General features: G+C 44.7%; 1 protein-coding gene across 7 annotated transcripts in view; it reads right to left on the bottom strand.

Moving 5' to 3' along the window:
• Positions 1 to 21,768, bottom strand: part of BTD (biotinidase) — a 48,748-nt gene that overhangs the window by 4,750 nt on the left and 22,230 nt on the right. For 5 of the 7 annotated variants that reach the window (XR_014015994.1, XM_081235957.1, XM_081235954.1 and 2 more), the window contains 2 exons: positions 12,284 to 12,548; positions 7,678 to 7,827 (listed from right to left, as the gene is read on the bottom strand). Coding sequence is in view for 6 of the 7 variants with exons in the window: in XM_081235957.1 (XP_081092083.1) it covers positions 7,678 to 7,827; positions 12,284 to 12,532 (399 nt within the window). In the remaining variant the exon portion in view is untranslated. The remainder of the gene's footprint in view (positions 1 to 7,677; positions 7,828 to 12,283; positions 12,549 to 21,768) is intronic. The other 2 variants (XM_081235959.1, XM_081235958.1) reach the window with 1 other exon arrangement.

Here is a 21,768-nt window from a genome sequence, read left to right as displayed (position 1 = left end):
GTCCGAGCCCTCTCCCTGTGGCTGTGCAGATTTACCCTACTGGGGCCTGCTTTGTAAACTCAGCACCTGAGGGACACCCAGGTGGGCAACGGGTGCTCCCGTGGCTGGGACAGGACTGGCCTTAGCATCTGTGGGCTTTGTGGGTGCGTGTACATAGAGGCTGGGCCAGGGTCTGGGATGCTTCCATAGCTCCCACAGCAGGTCCAGGTGTGCGACTACTGCAGTCTTGGTACCTGACTTCAATGGATTTGCACTGGTAGCCTTGTGAAAACAATGCCTGAGGGACATCAGGGCTGACTGCCAGCATTCCCAAGGTTGAGATGGGGCTGAAGGCAGTGCCAACAACAGTGTACTTTGTAAGCACACAACAGGTGACACCACAGAGCACCCTTATGGGTGAACAGCTCTGGCAGAGGAATATTCAGTGGGTCCTCTCCCAGTGGGAGCGCTCCAATCCTGCCTGCTTCGTACCCCAGCTCAGAAATGGATCCTAGGGGCTTCTACTCCAACAACTAGGGATCAGACCCTGCTCAATACCCAGTGCAGGCTCTGGTCACCACAACACCACCACATCTCCTATCAAGGGCATAACAGCCAGCACACACTGGAGAAAGAGGTCGCAGGCATTCATAGTGAAAACAGCCCTCATACCAAAAAATATTAAACCCACACAGGCTACAAAGGGACACTCCCACATAAAAACAGCCTTCCAGGACCACAGTAGATAATTGTTTCTCTCAAACTCACAGAGTAAGAGAAACATAAGTAACATAAAGAAGCAGAGGAACCACTCCCAATTAAAAGATCAAGAGAACTTCCCGGAAAGAACAAACAATGAAACAGATCTCTTAACAGACACCAAGTTCAAAAAGGAGATAATGAAAATACTAAAGGAATTAAGAAGGACTATTGATAGAAATGCAGATTACTGTAAAAAGGAACTAGAAACTATAAAGAGGAGCTAAGAAAAATTAGAAAACTCATTTGCCCAGACAAAAGCTGAGCTAAAGGCAATGAACAGCAGATTGAATAATGCAGAAGAACAAATAAATGATCCAGAAGGTAGAATAATGGAAATCACCCAAACAGAACAGCAGACAGAAAGCCAAATTTAAAAAAAATGAAAGCAATATAAAAGACCTATGGGAGGGCCTCCCTGGTGGCGCAGTGGTTGAGAGTCCGCCTGCCGATGCAGGGGACACGGGTTCGTGCCCTGGTCTGGGAGGATCCCATATGCCGCGGAGCGGCTGGGCCCGTGAGCCGTGGCCGCTGAGCCTGCGCATCCGGAGCCTGTGCTCCGCAACGGGAGAGGCCACAACAGTGAGAGGCCCGCATACCGCAAAAAAAAAAAAAAACCAAAAAAAAAAAAAAAAAAAAGACCTATGGGATAATGTAAAACATGCCAATCTACACATAATAGGGATTCCAGAGGAAAAGAAAGAGAAAAGGGGATTGAAAATGTATCTGAAGAAATTACAGCTGAAAACTTCCCAAACCTAAAGAAAGAAACAGATATCCAGGTACAGGAAGCACAGAGGGTCCCAAACTAGGTGAACCAAAACAGACCTACACCAAGACATACTATAATTAAAATGGCAAAAGTTAAAGATAGAGGATTCTAAAGGCAGCAAGAGAAAAACAGAGTTCCTTACAAGGGAACCCCTATAAGGCTACCAGCTGATTTCTCTACAGAAAAGCTGCAGGCCAGAAGGGAGTGGCAAGCTGCAACCTTGGATACTCTACCTAGCAAGATTATCATTTAGAATAGAAGGAGAGAGAAAGACTTTCCCAGACAAGCAAAAGCTAAAAGAATACAGCAGTAGTAAACCTTTCCTAGGGAAATATTGAAAGGTCTTCTCTAAATAGAAAAGAAGAAGGAATCTATAGGAAAGAGGAAAATCACAATTGGAAAATAAATCACTTAAATAAGCCAGTACACAGATTTAAAAAAAAAAAATTCTGTGAAAGCAATGATAACCACAATGAACAGCAAACAGATGAATATGAAGGTGTAAAATCGTACAATAATTAAAATCATAAAATGTGAAAAAGGAGAGTATGAAAACATAGATTATTTTTCTAGAATGTGTTTCAGTCTATATGACTACCAGTCTAAAGCAATTAGATATAGGAAGGGGTTAATGTGCTTGAAATACAGGGTAACCACAAATCAAAAACATATAATATATTCACAAAAACCAAAAAGAAGAGAACATAAGCATAATACAAAAGAAAATCATCAAACCACAAAAGGAAAAAGAAAAAGAAACAAAGAAGAAATTAAAAAATAAAGTAGAAAACAAGTTCTAAAGTGGCAATAAATACATATCTATCAATAATTACCTTAAATGTCAGTGGACTAAATGCTCCAATCAAAAGCCACAGAGTGGAAGATTGGGTTAAAAAACAAGAGCCTACTGGGCTTCCCTGGTGGTGCAGTGGTTGAGAGTCCGCCTGCCGATGCAGGGGACACGGGTTCGTGCCCCGGTCAGGGAAGATCCCACATGCCGTGAAGCGGCTGGGCCCGTGAGCCACGGCCGCTGAGCCTGCGCGTCCGGAGCCTGTGCTCCGCAACAGGAGGGGCCACAACAGTGAGAGGCCCGCGTACCACAAAAAATAAAATAAAATAAAAGTAAAAACAAGAGCCTACAATATGCTGCTTACAAGAGACTCACTTTAGGGCAAAGGACACACATAGGTTGAAAGTGAGGGGGTGGAAAAATATTTCATGCAGACAGAAATGACAGGAAAACAAGGGTCACAATACTCATATCAGACAAAACAGATTTTAAAACAAGGGCCATAAAGAAAGATAAAGAAGGACTCTATATAATGACAAAAGGATCAATACAAGAAGACGATATTACACTCATCAACATATATGCACCCAATACAGGAGCAGCCAAATACATAAAACAAATACAGACATAAAGGGAGAAACTGACAGGAGCACAATAATAGGAGACTTTAACACCCCACTCACATCAATGGACAGATCTTCTAGACAGAAAATCAATATGGCAACAGAGATCCTAAATGATACAATCGAACAGTTGGACTTAATTGATATTTTCAGGACAATAAAAATAAAATGCATTCTTTTCGAGTGCACATGGAACACTCTCTAGGATTGACCACATACTAGGGCACAAAATAAGCCTCAACAAATTTAAGAGGACAAATTATTTCAAGCATCTTTTCTGACCACAATGGCATGTAACTAGAAATCAACCACAGAAAAAGAAATGAGAAAAAAACAATTACATGGAGACTAAACAACATGCTACTAAAAAACCAATGGGTCAACAATGAAATCAAAGAAGAAATTTAAAAATACCTTGAGGCAAATGACAATGAAAACACAACCATACAAAAATCTATGGGATGCAGCAAAAGCAGTTCTTAGAGGGAAGTTCATAGTGATACAGGCCTTCCTCAAAAAACAAGAAAAATCTCAAAGAAACAACCTAACCTACCACCTAGAAGAATTAGAAAAAGAAGGGCAAACAAAACCTAAAGTCAGCAGAAGGGAGGAAATAATAAAGATCAGAGAGGAAATGAATAAAATGGAGATTAAAAAACAATAGAAAAAAATCAATAAAACCAAGAGCTGGTTCTTTGAAAGGGTAAACAAAATCAACAAACCTCTGCTCAGGCTCACCAAGAAGAAAAGAGAGGGGACTCAAATAAACAAAATACGAAATGAAAAAGGAGAAATAACAATCAATACTGCTGAAATACAGAAAACCATAAGAGAATACTATGAACAATTATACGCCAACAAATTGGACAACTTAGAAGAAATGGACAAGTTTCTAGAATCATACAGCCCACCAAAACTGAATCAAGAAGAAACAGATAATTTGAACAGACTGATCACTACAAGTGAAATAGTATCTGTAATAAAAAAAAAAGAAAAGAAAACTTCCTACAAACAAAAGTCCAGGACCAGATGGCTTCACTGGGGAATTCTGCCAAACATACAAAAAATAACTTATACTGATCCTTCTCAAACTCTTCCAAAAGATTGAAGAGGAGGGGCCACTCACAAAGACATTCTATGAAGCCACCATCACCCTGATACCAAAACCAGATGAAGCCACTACCAAGTAAGAAAATTACAGGCCATTATCTTTGAGGAATATAGACGCAAAAATTCTCAATAAAATATTAGCAAACTGAATCCAACAACACATAAAAAAGATCATGCACCACAACCAAGTTGGCTTCCTCCCAGGGTCACAAGGATGGTTCAATATATGCAAATCAATGTGATACATCACATCAACAAAAGGCAAAAAACATGATCATCTCAATAGATGCAGAAAAAGCATTTGATAAAATTCAACATCCATTCATGAAAAAAACTCTCACCAAAGTTGGTATAGAGGGAACATATCTCAACATAATAAAAGCTTTTTATGACAAACCCACAGCCAATATAATACTCAAAGGTGAAAAGCTGAAAGCCTTCCCGTTAAAATCTGGAACAAGACAGGGATGCCCACTCTCACCACCTGTATTCAACATAGTACTGGAAGTCCTAGCCACAGCAATCAGACAGGAAAAAGAAATAAAAGGTATCCGAATTGGAAGGTAAGAGGTAAAACTGTCATTGTGTGCAGATGACATGATACTATATATATACAATCTATAGTAACACTAAAGACTCCACACAAAAACTACTAGAACTGATAAATGAATTCAGCCAGGTAGCAGGATACAAGATTAACATACAGAAATCAGTTGCATTTCTGTACACTAAAAATAAATTATCAGAAAGGGAATGTAAAAAAAAAATCCCTTTTAAAAGTGCATCCAAAAAAACCCCAAAAACTTAGGAATAAACCTGACCAAGGAGGTGAAAGACTTATATGCTGAGAACTATAAAACATTAATAAAGGAAATTGAAGATGATTTAAAGAAATGGAGGGACTTCCCAGGTGGCGCAGTGCTTATGAATCCACCTGCCAATGCAGGGGACATGGGTTCGAGCCCTGGTCCGGGAAGATCCCACACGCTGCAGAGCAACTAAGCCCATGAGCCACAACTACTGAGCCTGCGCTCTAGAGCCTGCAAGCCACAACTACTGAGCCCATGAACTGCAACTACTGAAGCCTGCGCACCTAGAGCCCTTGCTCTGCAACAAGAGAAGCCACTACAATGAGAAGCCCACGCACCACAACGAAGGGTAGCCCCCGCTCGCCACAACTAGAGAAAGCCCATGTGCGGCAATGAAGACCAAACACAGCCAAAAATAAATAAATTAATTTTTAAAAAATTTTTTAAAAATAAAGAAATGGAAAGATATCCCATGCTCTTGGATTGGAAGAATTAATATTGTTAAAATGGCCATACCACCCAAAGCAATCTACAGACTTAATGCAATCCCTATCAAATTACCCATGACATTTTTTCACAGAACTAGAACAAATAATCCTAAAATTTATATAGTACCATAAAAGACCCAGAATTGCCAAAGCAATCCTGAGGAAAAAGAACAAAGCTGGAGGCATAACCCTCCCAGACTTCAGACAATACTACAAAGCCACAGTAATCAAAACAGTGTGGTCTTGGCACAAAAACAAACATACGGATCAATGGGACAGAACAGAGAGCCCAGCAATAAACCCACACATCTACAGTGAGTTAATCTTCAACAAAGGAGGCAAGAATATACAATGGAGAAAAGACAGTCTCTTCAGCAAGTGGTGTTAGGAAAGCTGGACAGCCACATGTAAATCAATGAAGTTAGAACACATCCTCACACCATACACAAAAATAAACTCAAAATGGCTTAAAGACTTAAATATAAGACATGACACATAAAACTCCTAAAAGAGAACATAGGCAAACATTCTCTGACAGAAATTGTACCACTGTTTTCTTAGGTCAATCTCCCAAGGAAACAGAAATAAAAGCAAAAATACACAAATGGGACCTATTCAAACTTTATAAGCTTTTCTACAGCAAAGGAAACCATAAACAAAATGAGAAGACAACCTACAGACAAGGATAAAATATTTGCAAATGATGCGACTGACAAGGGCTCAATTTCCAACATATACAAACAGCTCACACAACTCAACAACAAAAAAACAACCCAATCGAAAAATGGGCAGAAGACCTAAACAGACATTTCTCCAAAGAAGACATACAGATGGCCAACAGGCACATCAAAAGATGCTCAACATTGCTAGTTATTAGAGAAATGCACATCAAGACTACAATGAGGTAGCACCTCACACCGGTCAGAATGGCCATCATCAAAAAGTCTACAAATAACAAATGTGGGAGAGAGTGCGGAGGAAAAGGAACCCCTCTTACACTGTTAGTGGGGATGTAAATTGGTGCAGCCACTGTGGAAAACAGTGTGGAGGTTCCTCAAAAAACTAAAAACAGAACTACCACATGATCTAGCAACCCCAGTCCTGGGAATATAACCAGACAAAACTATAATTCAAAAAGAAACATGCATCCCTGTGTTCACAGCAGACTATTCACAGTAACCAAGACATGGAAACAATCTAAATGTCCATCAACAGACGACTGGATAAAGAAAATGTGGTATGTGTGTATAGATATATACACATATACATATATACATACACACAATGGAATACTACTCAACCATAAAAAGAATGAAATAATGTCATTTGCAGCAACATGGATGGACTTAGAGATTATCATACTAAGTGACGTTAAGTCAGAAAGAGAAAGACAAATACCTTTGATATCATTTATATGTGGAATCTAAAATATACACAAATGAACTTATCTATGAAACAGAAAGAGACTCACGGATATAAAGAACAGACTTCTGGTTGCCAAGGGGGGCTGGGGAGGGATGAATTGAGTTTGGGATTAGCAGATGCCAACTACTATATATAAAATAGATAAACAGGGTCCTACTGTATAGCACAGGGAACCATATTCAATATCCTGTGATAAACCATAATGGAAAAGAATATAAAAAATAGTGAATATATGTAAGTATAATTGAATCACTTTGCTGTACAGCAGAAATTAACACAACATTGTAAATCAACTGTACTTCAGTAAAAATAATAAAATTTAAAAATAAAGATGTCAGTATCTATGAGATGCACAGAAAAGAATATAGGTGGATGCACTGATGGCAGTTTGTCTAGAAAGGGAGGTGGATGAGGGATGGGGTGTGGTGAAGGTGGGCTTTCATTTTTTAACTTTGATTTGTTGTAGAAGCATATATTCATGCATTTCTTGTATAATTAACAAATAGAACGATCCACAGATGACTGAATGCCTCATAATAGCAGACATTCTTTTTTTTTTTGCGGTACGCGGGCCTCTCACTGTTGTGGCCTCTCCCGTTGCAGAGCACAGGCTCCGGACGCGCAGGCTCAGCGGCCATGGCTCACGGGCTCAGCCGCTCCGCAGCATGTGGGATCTTCCCAGACCGGGGCACAAACCCGCGTCCCCTGCATCGGCAGGCAGACTCTCAACCACTGCACCACCAGGGAAGCCCTAGCAGACATTCTTTAAGTGAATGACTGTGGCACAGGGAGCTCGGGTTTGGTTCTCAGGCCCCTAAGGGCTCCTGTCACTCTCATTCAACATGTCCTGGCTCTTGGCCCCTGGCTTGGTTCATCTCCGTGAGCCTCCCACCTCCTGAGGAAGGCTGGTCCCCTTACATACTTCCGTGTCATGGAATCGGTGGGGCTCCAGGCATGGGTTCCACCTGACCAAGTGGGGAGAAGGCATGAAGTCCAAAAATGGGTAAATGGATGTTCTTGTAAAGTTGAATCCATGGATGCCATCTTCTGGAAACACTATAATCTGTACACCCTGCAAGTCAAAACATCAGAAATAGTCCGTTAACAGATAACGGGAAGCACCCCTTCATTCCTCTGACAGCCGTCCTGCAGCTGCTCTGAACCAGAAACCACAGAGGTCCAGACGTGGTAGCTGGGCTCGGCAGGGATCTGAGCCTTGGGGGAGCCGTCTCACTTGGCCTAACTCTGAGGGAAGAAAGACCAAGTCTTCTAGGGACCAGCACTGTACCGAGGGCTGGCCAGGGAAGAAGGTTACAAGTGAGTTTGGAGGGGGTTGGAGTTGGTGGCGGTGCCATGGGAGATGGAGCGGCGACTATAACAGGCCTGAGTATCAGGCTCAGCAGATGTGCTACCGCTAGTCCGGTGGGTGGTTTTCAACCTTCATTGTGCTTCTAAATCACACAGGGGACTTCTGAAAACACAATCTTTGTTTAGCAGTGATGCTTGGGCCCATCCCTAAAAAGTCTGCTTCTATCAACTGTGGGTGGGGTCCCGGCAACAGGTCCCCACGTGATTCTAATGGGCCCCAGTGGGCTGGTGGGTGAAAAGTCAAGTGCACTGATTTCAGCATAGGAACCAGGACTTGCTCTAACTTGCATTTCTCCCACTGGGAGTTAGGAGACTCCCATCAGAGCCCTGACCGCCCTACAGGCCTTCTCCTACACCTGGAGACACTGGGGGTCCTTGCCTGTGACAGCCCGAGGCTCCCTGTGACAGTGGCAGCAACCTGAGGAAACCCAAACCAACAGGGCAGCCCTCAGCTCCCAGCACCAGGGCCCCTTCGGCTGCTGCTCTCCACTTGCTCGGCTGAAAATGTTAAGCCTGGAGCAGCATCACCCCACAGTGAAAGGTGGAGGAGGATGGCAGAGCAGGCATGAATAATCTAAAATCACAGGCAATTTGAGTCACTATTTCTGGAATGCACTGCAAACTCCTTATAATTTGTTTCCTGGGTATAAAAAATTTTTCAAAAGTTTAAGTGTAGAAAATTTGGAAAACACAACATAAAAGAATAATTCATAATCCTATATCATGAAGATATTTACTGTTAACATCTTGCCTCTTTTCATTTTTTCCCCCTCTGTATAGGTGTGTGCATGTATAATTGATACAATAATAAACATATGGTTTTCCATCTTGACTCTCTCACTACAGAGCATCAAGACTACAAAGATACCTTCAGAAATATCACTTGTATTATATGCTGGATTATATTTAAGAGGACACCACAGTTTATCCTCTGTTATTGGGCATTTGAATTGTTCCCAACTTTTTGTAATAAAAAAACTGTGGTGACTATCTGCGTACAGGGTGCTCAAAACACTTCCTGAATGAGCGTTGTACACAAATCTTTGATTGGGGCTCTGATTATTTCTTTAGAATAAAGCCTTATAAGTGAAAATACTGAGTCAAGTGTATGAACATTTTTAAATTCTTAATATACATTGCCAAGTAGCTTTCCAGAAAGCTTACAGCAATGTACACTCCCTCCAGCAGAATACGAGGCTGGTCATCTTATTGCACGTTAGAAAGAAAAATTATCACAAACTTGGAAATAAAGCAAGACAAAGAATTTATGTATACATTCTTTGTATACGTATATCTTTCTACAATATACCAGGGTACTGACAAGCACACTCAAGGATTATTCATCTAGTGAATGTATCACTGTTTGACTTTGCTATTTAATAAAAGCGTCCTAACCATGACAGTTTTATTGCCCTGTAGGACATTAGCCCGTTTTGTATCTATTAGCAGATTCATTTCAACATTCATTTGACTGACAGATACACTCACATCTGTTCCTCAAGTTATCTTTTGAACCAGCTTTACCATCTTATTGGTTCCTGAGTTAATTAATGAGTTAAGTAAGAGCTTTGACACATGTCCATTCTTCTCTATGTGTAAGAGTCATGTTTCTAACTTTTTGAAAATTATACTTGGACACATGTTTTCCTTTATTAAAAACACAACTTTGAAAGCACTGAATGGTTTCCTATGGACATTAACAGTTATGGATACATATTAGATTAATATTCAAATTAAACTGCATTTCCTGAAGATACATCTGCCCAGAATGAGGACTCAGACTTGAGCCGGGACAGAACTTTGGGTCTGATGTGATTACCCATCCATTCTAGGAAGGAATTTGCATTCCTGATAAAGGGCTTGAGCAATTTTCTGACAGACCAGTGAGCTCAAGAACCCCTGGGGAATTCCGGGTGCCAACCCAGCTGACCACCCAGCCTAATATTTTTAAGCACAACTCCTTTTCTTCCCTGTAAATGAGAGAACTCTTAATTGGCCTGCAGGAACCTCTGCCCTTATAGCAAGTTTGATATAAAACTTTGACACATGCATGGCATCAACCTGTGTTAGAGGTTACTTTAACACATATAACCACGTAGGGGAGCCGAGATGTCTGTAAGCCCTAAAAATGACTGGATCAACAGCTTTGTACCTGCTCCTGGACCACAGACAGAGAAGGAATGATGCCTGCTGGCAGCATGGGTTCAAGAAAAACGTATGTTTCATTTGGGGGCAGGTGATTAAAATGCAGGGGAAGACTGCAGTCACAGTCTCTGTGTTTCAGTACGGCATCTGCCAAGTGTCTTAGCATGGTCTTGTGGACAGGATGGAGAAGAAGGGGGTGACATTTCAGCTGCCTGCAAGCCAACACCTCCGTGCAGGGAACGGACCTGTGTCAGGAGGAGGCCTGCGGGCACGGGCTGGGATGTTTTTACACCAGCTTCAGTGTAGACACAAACGAGGTATGTCCCAGAAGTGTGAATGACGTGAAGGTAACTGATATGCAGGATGTCTGTCAGTAAAGATCCCCAAATAGCCCACCAGGATGAAATGTAAGGGCATAAATGTGAGGCTTTGCTCTCGGGTTAAATAAATTAACCTTACAAAGTACAGGACAGCCACAGCAGTGTGTGTGTCTGTGTGAAAAGGGCTCAGGAGCTGTGGCTGACAGCAAGTGCCTAATGAACCCACAGCAAGGTGTGGCTGCCAAAAGCTTTCCTTCTGGGGACAACGCCTAGAATGAGGATGGTGGCAGGTTTCCTCCGCCCCACCCTTGACAAAACCGCATGCAGCTCAGGGCACGGACATAACCTGGAAAGTGTTGGGGGACAGGGCTGGAACCGCAACCCTCAGGGAACTGTGGATGGGACTGGAGAGACACAGCCTGGGAGAGATGCTGGGGCCGTCCTCAGATCTGGGAAAGATGGCGTGTGTGGGATGGGATTCAGTCTGTTCTGTTTGGCTAGGAGGACAGGATGATGGGTGGCAGTTACAGGGAGGCTGATTGTTGCACATGGAAAGGAAGCCCTTTCCAGAAGTTCCCACTGTCCTCCAGTGGACGGTGAGTCCTGGGCCACTGGAGGCGTCCAGGGGAAGCTGGACGTCGGGTTGGGAAAAAAAAAGCAGTGTCACCCATCAGAACACCTGGACCGGGCCTTTAAGCGCCCTTCCAACATTTGGGTGTTACATGTATAGGTACTAGAGGTTACATTTTCAAAGATAGCGATGGCCAGTGGTTGTCCAGGCAGTGCTGACCACACTGAACAGAGACGGGGGCTGTTTGGGCAGGACCTGAAGGCACCACAGGTCTGTCCGCTGAACTCAGACGCGGGCCGTTCTGCTCTCCGGGGGCAGGGCGGAGCGGGGCTTCCTCAAGCAGCCGGGCAGGTCCCCCGCCCCAGCCGGGCTCAAGGCCAGACTGCCCTCCCAGCAGGCCATTTTCCTACAGAGACTTCTGGCTCCCACACCTCCCCGTCTGCCCCACCCTTCCCGGCAGGAGAGGAAAAGGGGGCTACGCAGGAAGCCTTCACAAAGGCGGCACCGGTGTCCTTTGTCCGTTGGGCTGGGTTCTGTCTGGACTGAGCTCTCGGGCTCAGTGGTCTGGCGCGGGGACCACAAAGGAGCCCCACGTCATCGGGAGGCAGCAAACACAGCTCTGGGGCCGCTTACTACTTTAGTTATCCTTGAAAGCCTCCGAGAGCATGAGAGGCCGTCGTGCCTGCTGGCTTTCAGATGTTTCTGCACATCTGAATCCACCGGGGAACCTTAAAAAATCCCAGGGCCCCGGCGCGCTCCCCAGCTGACTCTGCAGGCGTGGGAGCCGGGCACACACATTTGTTTACAAGCAACCAAGCGATTCTTTTGGCACCGCCACGTGCCTGGCCCTGGGCTTCCCAGGCTGGAGGGGAAGCATCACCTGGGGAATCTTGCTAAAATGTACATTCTGACTCAGCAAGTCTAGGGCAGGCCCCAAATTCTGCACTCCTCCCAACCTTGGAGGGTCTGCTGATGCTGCAGACCACCCTCTCAGTGGCGGGACTCCAGCCAACTGACTCATTCAGCTCATCTTTACTGGCCCGGCTGACTTCCCAGAGGGGACGCAACACCAAGGGCTAATCTGCCCTGCTCTGCAAACAAGCTGACCCGGGAGCACTTCTTGCCTTTTGGGCCGCGATCGTCACTTGCTCTTCATAGATGTCGAGGTTCTGGTTCATGAGCTCCAAGGCCTGCTTGCGGCTGGTGAGAGCCAGCGGGTTCGGGCTCAGGATGGACCGGTGCTCGTACACGGCAGCCACGTACTGGGCAGCCTGGTGACGCTCAGCCGGGCAGCGCTCCTCGGCCTGGGCCCCCAGGGCAGCCACGCAACAGCCGCAGAGGAAAAGAGCGAGCTGACGGCTGGCTCCAGACATAATGCAGACCGTCAATCTAGAACGTAATGGGGCAAGGAGAAAACAGCTGAATCCAGAATCCCGCCAAGACTGGGACTTGTGCAGCCGTGAGTTATTAATCCCGGCAATCAGAGCCACCGGCTGTGATGCTGCAGCTCAAAGAGTTTGTTTCAGGTTCCTAGTAAGAGGGTATGTGTTTCTCTCTAAACACATAGCGAGTTACGTTTAAAATGGCTCACTGTGTTAGCAGTCTGGTTTTAGAACATTTCCACAACAGACCCAATGTTTGCCACGATTAGCTTCCCCAGCAGGACTCTTCTAGTTGCACACTTCAGATTTAGGCAATAATAACTATTCTAATTATTTAAGATAACTCTGTGACATGCTCCACACCCCACTGCCTGCCATCAGGACACACAAACATACTACAGGTCAGCCATCTATTCCAGCTGTGACTGTCATGATCCTAATAATACAGCTCGGCTATCTTAGCCATAAAAACCTGATGGATCACAATTCTCCCTGCTTTTCTTTGGTTAGTAATGAATATAAAGCGTAAGCCTCCCTTTACCCAGCACCACATTCTTTAACTTGGGGCAGAGAAACTGCTGACTTCTACTTAAATGCCAGTTTATGGACAGTCAAAAAGAAGTCTCCCCATCAAAGCATGACTTTTTCCCCCTCCTTGAACTTGAGAATTGCCACTGCACACCATCACCTTCTCAACCTCTGTCTCTGGGACTCCAAAACTCCTGCCCAAAAAAACCATACTCATTTGGAAATAAAATCCCTTTGCAATAATAAAATGCAACTTTCTAGAAAATAAACTAGAATTTTCTAGAAAGTAAACTCAGCTTTGTAGCTCCTACCGTAAGAGATCAGAAGTAAACTTTCAATGACACTTCTGTGTGCCTTTTTTCCCCAGGGATAGGCATTTTAATTTCTAAAAGTTATGTGTCACTGGGTGTTTTTACACACAGTTCTGCCTTGAAAATCGGCTTGGCCTGCCAGCCACAGTCCCTCCCCAAGCACACAGACTTGCCAGGCAGTGCCAAGGCCAGGCCCCCTGCTCCATGGAGATGTGCCCGGGCCGACCAATTGCCCAGGAATCCAACTAAATGTCAAGACAGCAGAGACAAATCAAGGAACCACATTACTGCTCTTTAAAGACAAAATGCTACCCTGCTCAAGTCTGACTCAGAACCCGTGTTTGCATTTCAAATCCAGACCCTCCGGGCCACCACAAATTTCTTTTTCTCTCAAAGTTCCAGAAACAAAAGCAACCATAATTATTTTCAGCAGCAGACCACGGACTCGGGGTGCTCAGTCAGAATCCCCGCCAACTCAGGTACTTCTCAGGGTGAGCAGCGCTCTCCATCCCAACCCCACCCCGTCTCAAACTGTGACTTCTTTCCTCAGGGAAGAAATGTTCCATCCAAATGCCAGGCCCCAGGGTGCGCTGCCCTCAGTCTGGGGCACTGTAAGCAGTGTTGGAAGGTCAGAACAAGAGGCCTTTGAGTGAGCGGCCATGAGCTTTTGAGTAGAAACAGAAGTATAACTGATAAGCTCTCTTATCTGAATTTTGCCTCTGAAGACCAGCAAGGAATAATTTTTTTTTGAATTTTATTTTATTTTTTTTATACAGCAGGTTCTTATTAGGTATCTATTTTATACATATTAATGTATATATGTCAATCCCTATCTCCCAATTCATCCCCCCAGCCCCGCTTTCCCCCCTTGGTGTCCATACGTTTGTTCTCTACATCTGTGTCTCTATTTCTGCCCTGCAAACCAGTTCATCTGTACCATTTTTCTAGGTTCCACATATATGCGTTAGTATACGATATTTGTTTTTCTCTTTCTGACTTCACTCTGTATGACAGTCTCCAGGTCCCAGCAAGGAATAATTTTTAAAGTCTCAAAATCGGTTTCCCATTCCAGCTCTGGTTTCAGAATGATGATAATGGGGAGTGGTTTGAGGGGAAAACTTTCATCTTCAAAGTCAAATTCGCAATATTTCTACAGTATAAGGCCATGGCCTCACTAAGGGGGCGGAAACAAGGCCGGGTGGTGGGGGGAGCACATGAGCCAGGACCCGGTGGGGACAGGTCAGGAGTTCCTGGAGCTGAGAGCGGCGTTTGCGCGGTCCTCCTTCCTCAGCTAAGAGCTGCATGCCACTGATGCGGGGACAAAGAACATTCGTTTAAATCTCAGGGACTGGGCTTCCCTGGTGGTGCGGTGGTTAAGAATCCGCCTGCCAATGCAGGGGACACGGGTTCGAGCCCTGGTCCGGGAAGATCCCACATGCCGCGGATCAACTAAGCCTGTGCGCCACAACTGCTGAGCCTGCACTCTAGAGCCCGCAAGCCACAACTACTGAGCCCACGTGCCACAACTACTGAAGCCCGCGCGCAGCAACGAAAGACCCAACGCAGCCATAAATAAATAAATAAATAAATAAAATCTCAGGGCCTTGCAGTCCAGCAAAACAAGGAAATTGCGGAACGAGCAAGATATCCCCTTTCTTTCTATTTTGAGAAAATAAATTTAGATTATTTACAAAAAGAGCCTGGTAGGAGAGCCGTGAGTGGCAATCATTTCTGCGTGAACAGAGGTAGGTCAATAATAAGGGGTTATGCAGATTCAGCCAGGTATTCCCCCTTGAAAGAAGCAAGCCTCATGAGGTAGGAGAGAATGAGTCATTAAAATAAAAATAGGCACCAGAGTGCACCCTTGCTGAAGAGTGGTGTTCTGGTTTTCCCTCTCTATGTGGCAGGGGCTTTGAAAAGCCTGGATGGCAGCAGAGGGTGCTGGCAGGCAACAGGATGCAAGGGCGCAGGTGGCCCGCTGCTGGCGCAGGATGGCGCTCACCGAGTGGCTGAGGGGCCGGGGTCTCCCTGGGAGTCACGAGGTTCTTGGCGATCCAGCAAGGGATCCACCTGCAGAGCAGGGCAGGACCTGGACCATAAACAGAATGGTGGCTGGAGGTGTGCGCTCAGTCTGAAAAGCTAGCTACGAACCTCCTTCCATCGTAGGCATTTGACGGGAGTCTAAACTCCAGGAAAGGCTCAGCGTGAAGGCGTGGCTGAGGTGACAGTGTGCTCCCACATCCTGCTTCCTGAGCTCCACCGAGGCGGGGGCGGGAGACGGCAGGGCTGCGAGCGCGCTCACTTCAACGTCCACGTGATACCCGCCTGTGCCAGATGGAGGTGCAGGCGTCGGGGACCCAGCGGTGAAGGCGCCTAGCCCTTCCGAGTGGACCCTCCCCATGTATGCGGAAACTGCCACGATCAACACAGATCGTCCCCCTACTCATGACGGTTCGACTTTACGATGGTGCGAAAGCCATATGCGTTCAGTGGAAACCGTGCTCAGAATTCAGAATGTGGACTTTCCCTGGGGGTCCGGCGTGCAGTACGACCCTCTCTCTGATCCTGGGCAGGGCAGGGGGTGAGCAACCGATACACTGACAACCATCCGGACCCGCACTCCATTCTGTTTTTCCCTTTCAGTGCAGTATTCCATAAACTCCATGAAAGAGTCAACCCTTTATTATAAACTAGGCCTTGCGTTAGAGGGTTCTGCCCACGTGCAGGCTCATGTGAGTGTTCTGAGCACGGGTGAGGTGGGCGGGGCTGAGCTGGGATGTCCGGGAGGCTGCGTGCATCAGATGCATTTTTGACCCATGATATTTTCAACTTACGATGGGTTTATTGGGACGTTAACCCCATTGTCATTGCCAACTGACTGCACCTAACATGTCCTTTGGCAATAAGTACGAAGGAGCCATAAAGACGGGGAGGGGGCAGGGAGGGCCTGGCGTGGGTGGGGGTAGGTTTTTTCTCACCGCCCTACAGAAGCCTCTGCTTCTCAGTTCGTAAGGAAACATGTTCCCCTGACACTAATCCTGGTCAGGAGGGTTCTTATGATCTATGAGGAAAAGAAATCAAGGTCTTAAATTACATGGAAATCTATTTTGTGGAAATTTGGTAACATGTCAATCACTAGATATTTTTACACACAAGGAACTTTTGTTTTCCATCTTGCTAAATGAGTCACCTTGAAAATTAGCTGTGTTTCCTTCCTAGCCATGCTATTACAATAGTGTCTTTTGCAATAAAATGAAAGGATTATTATGAAGGTATTCTTAATAAGATAATTTCAGAGGCAGGTATCTACACTTAAAATTTTATATATAGACATACTGATCATTTTAATAAGAGATCTTGTCACTCTTGTGAAGGAGAATGACAGCCCCATGATTGGGAAGTTGGCAGAGGAAATGTCATATCCTGTGGAACAAAGCTGAGGGGCCAGCTAAGTCATCAGGAGAGAGCACTGTATACGTTTATACGTGTATCTGACAGGATGCCATGAAAAATACTGTTAAGTTCCAAATAGTTCTAAACCCATTCTCATGAGTTTTGTGATTTCCTTGTCTAGATCCTTTTACATAAGCAGGAGAAATGCCCATCTCCATCTAACTTACATAATCTGAATTTAAAGAAACCCCAGAGAGACCTTTATTTCCCAGAAAGCCTCTTGTTCTTTGCCTCTGCGCCTAGTGACGTGGTCCATGACCGGCCCTGGAAAAATGTAAAGCCCCACAGTGCTGTAGCTTGAACAGCTTCGTGCAAACCATCCACCACCAAGACTCTGATGCCTCAGGGGTGTGTGTCAGGTGGCAACTGAGGGTGATGCTGAGGCTCAAGGCTGAACTTACATGGAACAGTGAGTAAATTACCAGGAACTCCTGGCTGAACTGGTAAATTGTCATTTCTCTTTTAAAAACATTCCAGCTGTTATCTCCAAAAAGCGAGTGACATACAAAAGTGTAACCGTGGACCAGGCCTTGGACTGGGGCCCCTTTCTGGTGACGGGAGTAATTTCTCTTAGAACACCGAATGAGCAATCGTGACACTTGAACCTAAATATGTCACCTTTCTTTTCCTCAAATGGGAAATTACCTTCATACTTTAAGACAAAACTTCCCCCTGAAATGCACAGGTGTTTAATGGAAGAAGTCTCTTTTCTTCACTTTGTTGTGCAGACAGAAAAGAGCGCCCACGAGACTCTGCTCCAGAGAAGAGCCCCCTCCAGGTCCGCTACTGCCACCCTGTGGGCCAACGGAGTACCACTTACCCACGTGGGGATTCGCGCTGAAGTAAATGGATGTTTTTTTCCTCCTTTCCATTCCTAACACTTCATCTATTTCTTTTTTCCCCACCTAACGCTTTTACAGTGAAAAAACTAGACAACATTTGATTTTCCAAGATTTGGGTCTCATGAAAGCTATTTTTTTATTTGCCATGTTCCTAGGACTTATTTCATCTTCTATATTCACAGGTTCTAAATTTGCTGTGATTTCTTACAGCAGTGCACCCCATAGATGTGAGTGGGTGTGCAAAGCAATGCAACCCATCCATAGACGGACAGCACTCTTCACAGGGAAATCTAGTTGAGGTAAAGGATCGAAAGGGACAAATTTTATATGGCTGCCACGTTGCATTTTATGTTACATGTTAATGTTTTCAAACCACTTTAACATCCACTGCTTGATTTTATCTTCCTGTCACATAAAGCATTGAAAGCAGATGGTAAAATTCCATTTTTATGAAGAGGGAATCCTCCAGGACTAGTTAGTGGTGAGAACAGAATGGAAAGCAACTCTCCTGTCTCCTGGTCCAACCCTCCCAGTACATGTTCAAGACGGGGGTAATTTATCAGTTAGACCTTCAAAGACCACTGTGGTGTCTTCATTGCAGCTGCAGCAGAATTCAACAGAAATTCAAAGTACCCTCACAAGGGAGAGACTGGTTGGTCAGACCAGAGCAGGGGTTCTCAAATGGGGACACTGACGCTGAGGCACCTGAAGGGCTTGAACATGCAGTTCCCTGGACCCCATGCCCAGAAGTTTTCACTCAGCACAACTAGGGTAGGGCCCTAGAATATGCAGTTTCTTTTTTTTTTTTTTTTTTTTTTGCGGTACGCGGGCCTCTCACTGTTGTGGCCTCTCCCGTTGCGGAGCACAGGCTCCGGACGTGCAGGCTCAGCGGCCACGGCTCACGGGCCCAGCCGCTCCGCGGCATGTGGGATCTTCCTGGAGCGGGGCACGAACCCGCGTCCCCTGCATCGGCAGGTGGACTCTCAACCACTTCGCCACCGGGGAAGCCCAAATATGCATTTTCTAATGAGTTCCCAGGTGATGGTGGTGCTGATATTCCTGGCCTGGGGTCACCTGCAGAGCCACTGGGCTGGAGGGTAAAGGCAGGTACATTCTAACACTATCTTCCCCTCACGTCAAAGAAAGACATGAGTCAGAACCATCACCTTTATATCCCAGGTGCTTCTCCAACAAAAGGGCTAAGAGAATGTGGGCGGATTTCAAAGTGTTCCCACCACATTAGTGGAAATGACCAGCAAAGTATTTAAATACTCAAACTGGGGGGAAAAAAGTCCCCAAAACAATCTGGTCCAGGTCGGTTAAAGGATTCAGTGCTTGTCTTTGCCTTGACAGGAACATCACTGTAGAACCAGGTTGTTACTGGTTTTCATTTGTTTAAATAAGGTTCCTGATTTTAAAAGACTAGAACAGGGGTAAGAGATAGATATTCCATTAGGTAATTACATTAGATGGATAAAGAAATATGTAGGAATTAAATGAGTAAGTGAATAATGTATAATATATTTATAAATTTAAATAAATTTAAAAATTTTAACATAATTATTTATAAATATAATTATACATTTATAGGTAATCTGAAAAATCTTCCAATTATATTCTGCATAAGTGTATCAGATTTCTTCTCAAAAGCTTATCTGAAATCTTTGGGAGCCAAAAATGAATTGCTGAGGAAGTAAGTCTTAAACTGTGGTTCGTAGACCTTGGCCAAGGGAGCAAGGAAAGCACTCAGAGAAGGCTTCCTCGCTGTCCGTCAGTCTTGGGAGAGAAGAACGGTGGGAGCATTTGTAGCTACCCTGCTCTTCTCAGTCCTCTAGAACTATCATCAGGGTCTCTGAAATAAGACTCCATGGGTGTCAGCAAAGAATTGTCTTTCAAAGCCCTTGGGAAGGGCTTCCCTGGTGGCGCAGTGGTTGAGAGTCCGCCTGCCGATGCAGGGGACATGGGTTCATGCCCCGGTCCGGGAAGATCCCACATGCCGCGGAGCGGCTGGGCCTGTGAGCCATGGCTGCTGAGCCTGCACGTCCGGAGCCTGTGCTCCGCCACGGGAGAGGCCACAACAGTGAGAGGCCCGCGTACCGCAAAAAAAAAAAAAAAAAAAAAAAAAAGCCCTTGGGAAATTTCTCCCCCATTTCTTTGTTGGACTACCTTCAATTAGAGTCATCAGAAGAAGCACCTTCTAGGGAATGAGGACCTGAAGACTGGACATGGAGAAACACAACCAGCGCATGGAAAATATGATGCCCTAGAACCACAGGTCAAGTTTTTCAGGGAAGATGTGCTCAGAAGTGGGGGCAATGCAAAGGTTCTTTGTGAATTAAGTGTATGGTGGATACAACATCTCTAAGGGCATGGTGGGCCAAACATCACGACACCACATCCCATCACCTCTGTGTTCTTGTCTGCCAGTGCTCGGGACTGAAACAACCAGATCACAGGACCAGCAAGATGGTGAGGATGCCCTGAATGCAGACTGTGGAGGACAATGGAATGGGTATTAGAGCCAGGAAACCGTGGTCCCCAAGTCAAAAGAACAATCCCTAATAGGATAGTCTGGAAACACTGAGAATGAATGATAGTAGGAAGAGTAAAAGAAACAACAAAAAAATCTAAGGTAAAACACAGCACTAGAGAAAACATGCCAAAGGCCACCTTCTCCTATGGAGGATCCAGGAAGTATCTACAGGGGAGAGGCACAGTCAAGCTCACTAAGAGAGAAACAGCAAAAAGCAAGCAAATGGGTCCAGATGCTGTCCCTCTGAGTACCTGTGGAGGATGCTCTCGACACAAGCATGGTGGCAAGCTGTAGGTGACCCAGAGCGCAGTTAGAGGGCAGCACATGATCAAGAATGAGAGTGACCTTAGCCCTACTCACAAACGTGGCCGACTCCATGCAGGGCATGGTAAATGGCAGAGAAATGGTCAGTATCTCTGCTTTCGCCTCTCTTCCTAGAGGCACTGAGCATTTTTGTTTTCTTCTGCTTTGGACAGCCTGGTAATTATTTGTGTGCCTTACTGGTAGTTCTCTGTATGCCACCACACTCAGAACAACAAGAGGAAAAGTTTGATTGAATAAATTATATTGGGATGACTGAACAATAATTTGTAAATAAGTTTAAACACCTTACACCATATACAAAAACAAACTCAAAATCAGGAGTTAAATGTTGAATGTTAGGAAAACTAGAATAAATTATAATTGGCGATCAGAGGTTTGATGAAACAACTTTCTAAAATTTGAAGCAGTTAAAATAATAGAAGAAACAGACTGATAAATTAAAATTTACATGCAAAATATAAACGTCAAGACAACACTTATAAATAGGCAATAAACAAGAACAGATTTAAAGAAGAAAACAAATCATAAACAAACACGTTGAAAAACTTTGAACTTATATACAAAATAAACATTAACTTGTACTATTTTAGAATATTAAATTTGGGGAAAAATAAACTAGTAAAGGGATAATAATAGTACTTTCTTATTGGGGAAAAAAGTTTAATAATTCATATTATAAATCACAAACAGTATTCTTCTGGGACTTTATCTTAGGAAGTCATTTAAATAAGAAAAAAGTCAGTTGAAATGACAGCACACTATGGAAGTAAAGAATATGGGCTTTTGGGCCTCCCTGGTGGCGCAGTGGTTGAGAGTCCGCCTGCCGATGCAGGGGACACGGGTTCGTGCCCCGGTCCGGGAAGATCCCGCATGCCCTGGAGCGGCTGGGCCCGTGAGCCATGGCCGCTGAGCCTGCACATCCGGAGCCAGTGCTCCCCAACGGGAGAGGCCACAACGGTGAGAGGCCCGCATACCGCAAAAAAAAAAAAAAAAAAAAAAAGAATATGGGCTTTTGAATTTTAAAATGTCTGGTTTGAAATCCTGGATCTGGGAATTCCCTGGTGGTCCAGTGGTTAGGACTCCACACTTCCACCGCAGGGGGCACGGGTTTCATACCTGGTTGGGGAAGTAAGATTCCTCATGCTGCGTGGCGCAGCCAAAAAAAAAAAAAAAAAAGTAAATCCTGGCTCTGATACTTACTCATTATATGAGCTTGGATAAGTTATTTAACACAAC

Source organism: Mesoplodon bidens (assembly GCF_964165515.1).
Source record: "Mesoplodon bidens genome assembly, chromosome: 5".
NCBI classification, from domain to species: Eukaryota; Metazoa; Chordata; class Mammalia; order Artiodactyla; family Ziphiidae; genus Mesoplodon; species Mesoplodon bidens.
Note: the sequence above shows the minus strand (reverse complement) of the source record. Positions and strands in the feature narration are given on the sequence as shown.